We start from the raw sequence: 12,228 nt of genomic DNA, 5'->3' as shown, positions 1-12,228 counted from the left end.
CCGGAACAGACCATCACTGCACCGGGACACACCATCACTACACCAGAGTACCCATCACCGAGCCCCAGTGTCCCATCACTGCTCCTGAATACCCCATGAATGCACCGGAACAGACCATCACTGCACCAGGACACACCATCACTACACCAGAATACCCATCACTGAGCCCCGATGTCCCATCACTGCTCCTGAATACCCCATGAATGCACCAGAACAGACCATCACTGCACCGGGACACACCATCACTACACCAGAATACCCATCACTGAGCCCCAGTGTCCCATCACTGCTCCTGAATACCCCATGAATGCACCAGAACAGACCATCACTGCACCGGGACACACCATCACTACACCAGAATACCCACCACCGAGCCCCAGTGTCCCATCACTGCTCCTGAATACCCCATGAATGCACCAGAACAGACCATCACTGCACCAGGACACACCATCACTACACCAGAGAACCCATCACTGAGCCCCAGTGTCCCATCACTGCTCCTGAATACCCCATGAATGCACCAGAACACACCATCATTGCACCGGGACACACCATCACTACACCAGAGTACCCATCACTGAGCCCCAATGTCCCATCACTGCTCCTGAATACCCCATGAATGCACCAGAACAGACTTCCACTGCACCAGGACACACCATCACTACACCAGAGTACCCACCACCGAGCCCCAGTGTCCCATCACTGCTCCTGAATACCCCATGAATGCACCGGAACAGATCATAACTGCACCAGGACACACCATCACTACACCAGAAAACCCATCACCGAGCCCCAGTGTCCCATCACTGCTCCTGAATACCCCATGAATGCACGAGAACAGCCCATCACTGCACCGGGACACACCATCACTACACCAGAAAACCCATCACCGAGCCCCATTGTCCCATCACTGCTCCTGAATACCCCATGAATGCACCAGAACAGACCATCACTGCACCGGGACACACCATCACTACACCAGAGTACCCATCACCGAGCCCCGATGTCCCATCACTGCTCCTGAATACCCCATGAATGCACCAGAACAGACCATCACTGCACCAGGACACACCATCACTACACCAGAGTACCCATCACCGAGCCCCAATGTCCCATCACTGCTCCTGAATACCCCATGAATGCACCAGAACAGACCATCACTGCACCGGGACACACCATCACTACACCAGAATACCCATCACTGAGCCTGTAGTGCTTTCCTCTTATTTAGTTTCTAAGCACTAACATAACACACTAGAAATGCACTTGTGAGGTCAAAGAAGACTTTTATTGTTATTTTATTCTTCCCCAACCACAATGTTTATGAATGAATGACGAATTAGTAGCTTTCAAGTCCGCGTTAATCAAACAAAATATATCAGTTTGCAATATACACAGCAGGTTATATTTATAAGATATTGAATGCAAAGCAAAACAAATACTTCACCGTGTAGGAACTATTTACAGCTACATCTTTCTAAGGTCTGCAAGCTGAGACCCCTGTCAGCCGCGAGAAAGAGTGTCATCTACCCACACGGGATGCTGGCAACTGGCGCCAAGCTCCAGCACGAGGTCCGGCAGATTCGAATCTGACTCTCTGCAGCCTGTTACATTCGTTACAAAGGTGTGCCCCCTCCTCTCAGACCTGGGAAACTGAGCAAGCCTTTTGGAGACTGGCCAGGTCTCCAAGACTACTCCTGTTCCCAAGCTCAAGGGAAGAGAAACGACGCCCATGTACTCTCTCTTATCAGGTCTAGTCTACTGTGAGAGCAAAACATCTTGGTTCTCTGGTGCAAAAACACAGCTTGGAAAAATACAGAACTATTCTCAACTGCAATGTCTAACTCCACGTTAAAGGCAATGGGCAGCTAACCTAAATATCAAATGCAATGTCATGTTAAAGGCAATAGGCAGCTAACCTAAATATCAAATGCAATGTCTAGTGTCATGTCAAAGCCAATAGGCATCTAAGCTGAATACAAAATGCAATGTCTTATATCATGTCAAAGCCCATAGGCAGCTGAGCTGAATACAAAATGCAATGTATAATATCATGTCAAAGCCAAAAGGCAGTTAAGCTGAATACAAAGTGTAATATATGATATCATGTCAAAGCCAATAGGCAGAATATCTAATAGCATGTCAAAGTCAATAGGCAGCTAAACTGAATACATCATGTCAAAGTCAATAGGAATGCAATGTCAAAGCCAATAGGCGGCTAGACTGGATACAGCATGTCAAAGCCAATAGGCAGAATACAGAATGTAATGGCTAATGCAATGTCAAAGCCAATAGGCACAATACAGAATGTAATGACTAATGCAATGTCAAAGCCCATAGACGGCTAAACTGAACAAAACATACCATGTGCTACTGGTGAACATTGAGCAACTAATATGCGCAGTGGTGAAACACAAAGTCATTGGTCAAAACAAACTTTATCAAATGGCAGGACATTCCGCCCTTTGACCAATGAATTTTTGTTTCACATATCTCATATTTCAAACAAACAAAAAAAAAAATCAGCACAAAAAAACATTATGATCAAAGCAATCCCTGTAAAGCAATAGAAGTGAATTAACACATTGATTTCATGACCTTTTCACATCAGATACATCTACATAGAAATGAGTCTCTAATTCAACAGTGTTAGCAATTTGATGTGGCATGAGTTCTACTCATGTAAAGGTGCACGGTCCACCTGAAAGGTTTGCTGGAAGGTAAGCAAAAGTCAGAGTTCCATACGAGAGGGGAAAAAAAAAAAAAACACAGCAAACAAGTTGAACTTGAACTGAAGGCGCAGTTTGCGCAAAATGGATCCATGGTGCTGGCACTTTACTCAGCCAGGTTCAGGTTGGGGATTCGGTCCCTTCCCCGACCCCACACGCACACACCGGAAGGGGGACCACACAGCGCACTCAGGGACAGTGGCGAAACGTGGTAGGATCTGCAAAAGAAACAAGTATGACTTTTCTTGCAAATAACATTTTTCATTTAAACTGCACCCTTCCTCTTTCTTTCCCTGTTTTATAATCAGCAGGACGTTTTTGAGGCCCTTTGTTATATTTTCTGCAGGTTCTGGAGGGTCACTTGGGGCGTCAGCCCACACATCAGCACTGAGGTTTTTATCTGCTGCGCCACAGCTTCCTTTTTCTTGCACTGTCAGAAGGGCTGGGGCAGACTCATTCTTTACCAAACCTCCATTCACTGCATTTTTGCCAAGTTGGGCCATTCTGTCTCCAATTTGTATGAATGAATCAGATTCTTTTCTAGGTATCAGCATAATTTCGATTTTTCCTTGGTAATTTGCAGCAATCACTCTCCCTAAAACCTGATCACTTTGCCATTTCTGTCCTGGTAACTTTCCTCTCCCCAACTGCTCTGTGACTGCTTGCATGACAGATTGCTTTTGTGCATGCTGCACAGTTTTTATCAAATCTAGGGGAATGTGCATCTCTCTCATCTCTGCCCACCTGTAAGTGGCCTTTTCACATTTCTGGGGCACCCACATAGCCATCCCCACTAAGGCAGAATTCTGGGTGAACACTTCTCTCTCTGCATTTTTCTCATTAACATCTGCAAGGTAATTGAACCAGTTAGGTACAAGCCATGTGGCTAAAACATTATCAAAGAACCAAAAATCAGCATAAAAATGACACATCTCACGTAGCTCTTGCTTTAAAATCTGACACACATTATACAACGCTGTTCCTTCTCCTGTGCCAGAAAACAACATTTCAGTCAATGAATCATTAGTAAAACAAACATGCTTTTTATCTTCAGTAGACACGAATTCAAATGGTGCACACAACTTCATTGGTAATTCTTTTATCTGTGGTACTCTAGCCCTGTCTTGCAAGTACCAGATCCATTGTATGATTCTAGCTAGGGGCACTATTTTCTTTCCTTGTTCATGATTTAAAGGTACATAAGTATTTCCTTCTTGCACTGCGCAGAAACCTAAAGTCTGCATTATTTCATTTGCCAAATCACAAGCGCGCAGCTGCATATTATTTTTCACAGTGACCATGTACAAAAGTGTTAGGATTTCTCTCAAATGAGGGCTATTCTTTTTCCAAAAATCAAACAAGCTAATGAAACTCGGGGTGTCTTGCTCTAAAATCCTTCGTTTTACTTGTGCATTTTGCAACGGTAACTCGTCGTCCGTGTTATCAGTTAAGGAATGCACTTTGGCTGCCAAAAACCCTGGCTCACACGGAAACTCAGTGCAGCTCGGAGCTGTCTTAACCCCCTCATTACTGGAATGGGACAAGAAAGATTCTTCATTTTTATAACTTTCAGCATAATTTTGAATTATCGTATCCTGGCTAATTTGCTCACGTAAATTCCTATTTTCATGTTCCAACTTCCTACATTTCTCCTGCATTTCTCTGTAAGCAGATAAAGGTATCCAGACCTTTCTGTCATCATTACTTCCAAAACACACGTTTTCTACATATATACAACAGGAATTATTTCTCAAAACATTATCAGGCCTTTTAGCTACACATGCATTTTCTTCTGTAATTCCCCAAACAGAAAACAATTCACAGTTTTTCTTAGCACCATCAGGCAGTTCATCAACACATGTATTCTCAGACATGGTCTGCCGTGCTACTGTGATTCTCCAAACAGAAAACAATTTCTGTAATTCTCCAAACAACAAAAAAACAATTACACTTTTAAAGTGTGCACTTAGAAATCTACTAACTCGTCAAACCCCTTTTAATCACCTCTTAATGACCGACCCCACGACTCCAGGTACCAATTGTAGTGCTTTCCTCTTATTTAGTTTCTAAGCACTAACATAACACAACAGAAATGCACTTCTGAGGTCAAAGAAGACTTTTATTGTTATTTTATTCTTCCCCAACCACAATGTTTATGAATGAATGACGAATTAGTAGCTTTCAAGTCCGCGTTAATCAAACAAAATATATCAGTTTGCAATATACACAGCAGGTTATATTTATAAGATATTGAATGCAAAGCAAAACAAATACTTCACCGTGTAGGAACTATTTACAGCTACATCTTTCTAAGGTCTGCAAGCTGAGACCCCTGTCAGCCGCGAGAAAGAGTGTCATCTACCCACACGGGATGCTGGCAACTGGCGCCAAGCTCCAGCACGAGGTCCGGCAGATTCGAATCTGACTCTCTGCAGCCTGTTACATTCGTTACAAAGGTGTGCCCCCTCCTCTCAGACCTGGGAAACTGAGCAAGCCTTTTGGAGACTGGCCAGGTCTCCAAGACTACTCCTGTTCCCAAGCTCAAGGGAAGAGAAACGACGCCCATGTACTCTCTCTTATCAGGTCTAGTCTACTGTGAGAGCAAAACATCTTGGTTCTCTGGTGCAAAAACACAGCTTGGAAAAATACAGAACTATTCTCAACTGCAATGTCTAACTCCACGTTAAAGGCAATGGGCAGCTAACCTAAATATCAAATGCAATGTCATGTTAAAGGCAATAGGCAGCTAACCTAAATATCAAATGCAATGTCTAGTGTCATGTCAAAGCCAATAGGCATCTAAGCTGAATACAAAATGCAATGTCTTATATCATGTCAAAGCCCATAGGCAGCTGAGCTGAATACAAAATGCAATGTATAATATCATGTCAAAGCCAAAAGGCAGTTAAGCTGAATACAAAGTGTAATATATGATATCATGTCAAAGCCAATAGGCAGAATATCTAATAGCATGTCAAAGTCAATAGGCAGCTAAACTGAATACATCATGTCAAAGTCAATAGGAATGCAATGTCAAAGCCAATAGGCGGCTAGACTGGATACAGCATGTCAAAGCCAATAGGCAGAATACAGAATGTAATGGCTAATGCAATGTCAAAGCCAATAGGCACAATACAGAATGTAATGACTAATGCAATGTCAAAGCCCATAGACGGCTAAACTGAACAAAACATACCATGTGCTACTGGTGAACATTGAGCAACTAATATGCGCAGTGGTGAAACACAAAGTCATTGGTCAAAACAAACTTTATCAAATGGCAGGACAGAGCCCCAGTGTCCCATCACTGCTCCTGAATACCCCATGAATGCACCAGAACAGACCATCACTGCACCGGGACACACCATCACTACACGAGAATACCCATCACCGAGCCCCAGTGTCCCATCACTGCTCCTGAATACCCCATGAATGCACCAGAACAGACCATCACTGCACCGGGACACACCATCACTACTCCAGAATACCCACCACCGAGCCCCAGTGTCCCATCACTGCTCCTGAATACCCCATGAATGCACCAGAACAGACCATCACTGCACCGGGACACACCATCACTACACCAGAGTACCCACCACCGAGCCGCAATGTCCCATCACTGCTCCTGAATACCCCATGAATGCACCAGAACAGACCATCACTGCACCGGGACACACCATCACTACACCAGAGTACCCATCACTGAGCCCCAATGTCCCATCACTGCTCCTGAATACCCCATGAATGCACCAGAACAGACCATCACTGCACCGGGACACACCATCACTACACCAGAATACCCATCACCGAGCCCCAGTGTCCCATCACTGCTCCTGAATACCCCATGAATGCACCGGAACAGACCATCACTGCACCGGGACACACCATCACTACACCAGAATACCCACCACCGTGCCCCAGTGTCCCATCACTGGTCCTGAATACCCCATGAATGCACCAGAACAGACTATCACTGCACCGGGACACACCATCACTACACCAGAAAACCCATCACCGAGCCCCAATGTCCCATCACTGCTCCTGAATACCCCATGAATGCACCAGAACAGACCATCACTGCACCGGGACACACCATCACTACACCAGAGTACCCATCACCGAGCCCCAGTGTCCCATCACTGCTCCTGAATACCCCATGAATGCACCAGAACAGACCATCACTGCACCGGGACACACCATCACTACACCAGAGTACCCATCACCGAGCCCCAATGTCCCATCACTGCTCCTGAATACCCCATGAATGCACCAGAACAGCCCATCACTGCACCAGGACACACCATCACTACACCAGAATACCCACCCCCGAGCCCCAATGTCCCATCACTGCTCCTGAATACCCCATGAATGCACCAGAACAGACCATCACTGCACCGGGACACACCATCACTACACCAGAATACCCATCACTGAGCCCCAATGTCCCATCACAGCTCCTGAATACCCCATGAATGCACCAGAACAGACCATCACTGCACCGGGACACACCATCACTACACCAGAATGCTCATCACCGAGCCCCAATGTCCCATCACTGCTCCTGAATACCCCATGAATGCACCAGAACAGACCATCACTGCACCGGGACACACCATCACTACACCAGAATACCCACCACCGAGCCCCAGTGTCCCATCACTGCTCCTGAATACCCCATGAATGCACCAGAACAGACCATCACTGCACCAGGACACACCATCACTACACCAGAGTACCCATCACTGAGCCCCGATGTCCCATCACTGCACCTGAATTCCCCATGAATGCACCAGAACAGACCATCACTGCACCGGGACACACCATCACTACACCAGAATACCCATCACCGAGCCCCAGTGTCCCATCACTGTTCCTGAATACCCCATGAATGCACCAGAACAGACCATCACTGCACCAGGACACACCATCACTACACCAGAACAGACCATCACTGCACCGGGACACACCATCACTACACCAGAGTACCCATCACTGAGCCCCAGTGTCCCATCACTGCTCCTGAACACCCCATGAATGCACCAGAACAGACCATCACTGCACCAGGACACACCATCACTACACCAGAAAACCCATCACCGAGCCACAGTGTCCCATCACTGCTCCTGAACTCCCCATGAATGCACCAGAACAGACCATCACTGCACCGGGACACACCATCACTACACCAGAAAACCCATCACTGAGCCCCAGTGTCCCATCACTGCTCCTGAACACCCCATGAATGCACCAGAACAGACCATCACTGCACCGGGACACACCATCACTACACCAGAGTACCCATCACCGAGCCCCAATGTCCCATCACTGGTCCTGATTACCCCATGAATGCACGAGAACAGACCATCACTGCACCAGGACACACCATCACTACACCAGAGTACCCATCACCGAGCCCCAGTGTCCCATCACTGCTCCTGAATACCCCATGAATGCACCGGAACAGACCATCACTGCACCAGGACACACCATCACTACACCAGAAAACCCACCACCGAGCCCCAGTGTCCCATCACTGCTCCTGAATACCCCATGAATGCACCAGAACAGACCATCACTGCACCAGGACACACCATCACTACACCAGAAAACCCATCACTGAGCCCCAGTGTCCCATCACTGCTCCTGAATACCCCATGAATGCACCAGAACAGACCATCACTGCACCGGGACACACCATCACTACACCAGAATACCCACCACAGAGCCCCAGTGTCCCATCACTGCTCCTGAATACCCCATGAATGCACCAGAACAGACCATCACTGCACCAGGACACACCATCACTACACCAGAAAACCCATCACCGAGCCCCAGTGTCCCATCACTGGTCCTGAATACCCCATGAATGCACCAGAACAGACCATCACTGCATTAGGACACACCATCACTACACCAGAGTACCCATCACCGAGCCCCAGTGTCCCATCACTGGTCCTGAATACCCCATGAATGCACCAGAACAGACCATCACTGCACCAGGACACACCATCACTACACCAGAATACCCATCACCGAGCCCCAATGTCCCATCACTGCTCCTGAACACCCCATGAATGCACCGGAACAGACCATCACTGCGCCGGGACACACCATCACTACACCAGAGTACCCATCACCGAGCCCCAGTGTCCCATCACTGCTCCTGAATACCCCATGAATGCACCGGAACAGACCATCACTGCACCAGGACACACCATCACTACACCAGAATACCCATCACTGAGCCCCGATGTCCCATCACTGCTCCTGAATACCCCATGAATGCACCAGAACAGACCATCACTGCACCGGGACACACCATCACTACACCAGAATACCCATCACTGAGCCCCAGTGTCCCATCACTGCTCCTGAATACCCCATGAATGCACCAGAACAGACCATCACTGCACCGGGACACACCATCACTACACCAGAATACCCACCACCGAGCCCCAGTGTCCCATCACTGCTCCTGAATACCCCATGAATGCACCAGAACAGACCATCACTGCACCAGGACACACCATCACTACACCAGAGTACCCATCACTGAGCCCCAGTGTCCCATCACTGCTCCTGAATACCCCATGAATGCACCAGAACACACCATCATTGCACCGGGACACACCATCACTACACCAGAGTACCCATCACTGAGCCCCAATGTCCCATCACTGCTCCTGAATACCCCATGAATGCACCAGAACAGACTTCCACTGCACCAGGACACACCATCACTACACCAGAGTACCCACCACCGAGCCCCAGTGTCCCATCACTGCTCCTGAATACCCCATGAATGCACCGGAACAGATCATAACTGCACCAGGACACACCATCACTACACCAGAAAACCCATCACCGAGCCCCAGTGTCCCATCACTGCTCCTGAATACCCCATGAATGCACGAGAACAGCCCATCACTGCACCGGGACACACCATCACTACACCAGAAAACCCATCACCGAGCCCCATTGTCCCATCAGTGCTCCTGAATACCCCATGAATGCACCAGAACAGACCATCACTGCACCGGGACACACCATCACTACACCAGAGTACCCATCACCGAGCCCCGATGTCCCATCACTGCTCCTGAATACCCCATGAATGCACCAGAACAGACCATCACTGCACCAGGACACACCATCACTACACCAGAGTACCCATCACCGAGCCCCAATGTCCCATCACTGCTCCTGAATACCCCATGAATGCACCAGAACAGACCATCACTGCACCAGGACACACCATCACTACACCAGAATACCCATCACTGAGCCCCAGTGTCCCATCACTGCTCCTGAATACCCCATGAATGCACCAGAACAGACCATCACTGCACCGGGACACACCATCACTACACGAGAATACCCATCACCGAGCCCCAGTGTCCCATCACTGCTCCTGAATACCCCATGAATGCACCAGAACAGACCATCACTGCACCGGGACACACCATCACTACACCAGAATACCCACCACCGAGCCCCAGTGTCCCATCACTGCTCCTGAATACCCCATGAATGCACCAGAACAGACCATCACTGCACCGGGACACACCATCACTACACCAGAGTACCCACCACCGAGCCGCAATGTCCCATCACTGCTCCTGAATACCCCATGAATGCACCAGAACAGACCATCACTGCACCGGGACACACCATCACTACACCAGAGTACCCATCACTGAGCCCCAATGTCCCATCACTGCTCCTGAATACCCCATGAATGCACCAGAACAGACCATCACTGCACCGGGACACACCATCACTACACCAGAATACCCATCACCGAGCCCCAATGTCCCATCACTGCTCCTGAATACCCCATGAATGCACCGGAACAGACCATCACTGCACCGGGACACACCATCACTACACCAGAATACCCACCACCGTGCCCCAGTGTCCCATCACTGCTCCTGAATACCCCATGAATGCACCAGAACAGACCATCACTGCACCGGGACACACCATCACTACACCAGAGTACCCATCACCGAGCCCCAGTGTCCCATCACTGCTCCTGAATACCCCATGAATGCACCAGAACAGACCATCACTGCACCGGGACACACCATCACTACACCAGAAAACCCATCACCGAGCCCCAATGTCCCATCACTGCTCCTGAATACCCCATGAATGCACCAGAACAGCCCATCACTGCACCAGGACACACCATCACTACACCAGAATACCCATCACCGAGCCCCAATGTCCCATCACTGCTCCTGAATACCCCATGAATGCACCAGAACAGACCATCACTGCACCAGGACACACCATCACTACACCAGAATACCCATCACCGAGCCCCAGTGTCCCATCACTGCTCCTGAATACCCCATGAATGCACCAGAACAGACCATCACTGCACCGGGACACACCATCACTACACCAGAATACCCATCACCGAGCCCCAGTGTCCCATCACTGCTCCTGAATACCCCATGAATGCACCAGAACAGACCATCACTGCACCGGGACACACCATCACTACACCAGAGTACCCATCACTGAGCCCCAGTGTCCCATCACTGGTCCTGAATACCCCATGAATGCACCGGAACAGACCATCACTGCACCGGGACACACCATCACTACACCAGAGTACCCACCACCGAGCCCCAGTGTCCCATCACTGCTCCTGAATACCCCATGAATGCACCAGAACAGACCATCACTGCACTGGGACACACCATCACTACACCAGAACAGACCATCACTGCACCGGGACACACCATCACTACACCAGAATACCCATCACTGAGCCCCGATGTCCCATCACTGCTCCTGAATACCCCATGAATGCACCAGAACAGACCATCACTGCACCAGGAGACACCATCACTACACCAGAATACCCATCACTGAGCCCCAATGTCCCATCACTGCTCCTTAATACCCCATGAATGCACCAGAACACACCATCACTGCACCAGGACACACCATCACTACACCAGAATACCCATCACTGAGCCCCAGTGTCCCATCACTGCTCCTGAATACCCCATGAATGCACCAGAACAGACCATCACTGCACCGGGACACACCATCACTACACCAGAAAACCCATCACCGAGCCCCAGTGTCCCATCACTGGTCCTGAATACCCCATGAATGCACCAGAACAGACCATCACTGCACCAGGACACACCATCACTACAGCAGAGTACCCACCACCGAGCCCCAGTGTCCCATCACTGCTCCTGAACACCCCATGAATGCACCAGAACAGACCATCACTGCACCAGGACACACCATCACTACACCAGAGTACCCACCACCGAGCCCCAGTGTCCCATCACTGGTCCTGAATACCCCATGAATGCACCAGAACAGACCATCACTGCACCGGGACACACCATCACTACACCAGAATACCCATCACCGAGCCCCCAATGTCCCATCACTGGTCCTGAATACCCCATGAATGCACCGGAACAGACCATCACTGCACCGGGACACACCATCACTACACCAGAGT

The 12,228-nt window shown here is 49.0% G+C and overlaps 1 protein-coding gene across 4 annotated transcripts in view; it reads right to left on the bottom strand.

The window, feature by feature from the left end:
* Positions 1–1,221: 1,221 nt before the first annotated feature.
* Positions 1,222–12,228, bottom strand: part of LOC138286678 (uncharacterized) — a 243,270-nt gene continuing 232,263 nt past the window's right edge. Inside the window, exons 1-3 of one of the 4 annotated variants that reach the window (XR_011202034.1) lie at positions 5,009–6,008; positions 3,474–3,576; positions 1,222–2,947 (exon numbers count right to left, since the gene is read on the bottom strand). Coding sequence is in view for 2 of the 4 variants with exons in the window: in XM_069227151.1 (XP_069083252.1) it covers positions 2,836–2,947; positions 3,474–4,603 (1,242 nt within the window). In the remaining 2 variants the exon portion in view is untranslated. Of the gene's footprint in view, positions 2,948–3,473; positions 6,009–12,228 lie in introns of those variants that run through there. The other 3 variants (XR_011202033.1, XM_069227151.1, XM_069227152.1) reach the window with 3 other exon arrangements.

The sequence above is a fragment of the Pleurodeles waltl genome, chromosome 3_2 (assembly GCF_031143425.1).
Source record: "Pleurodeles waltl isolate 20211129_DDA chromosome 3_2, aPleWal1.hap1.20221129, whole genome shotgun sequence".
Lineage (NCBI taxonomy): Eukaryota > Metazoa > Chordata > Amphibia > Caudata > Salamandridae > Pleurodeles > Pleurodeles waltl.
This window is presented reverse-complemented; position numbering and strand designations above follow the sequence as displayed.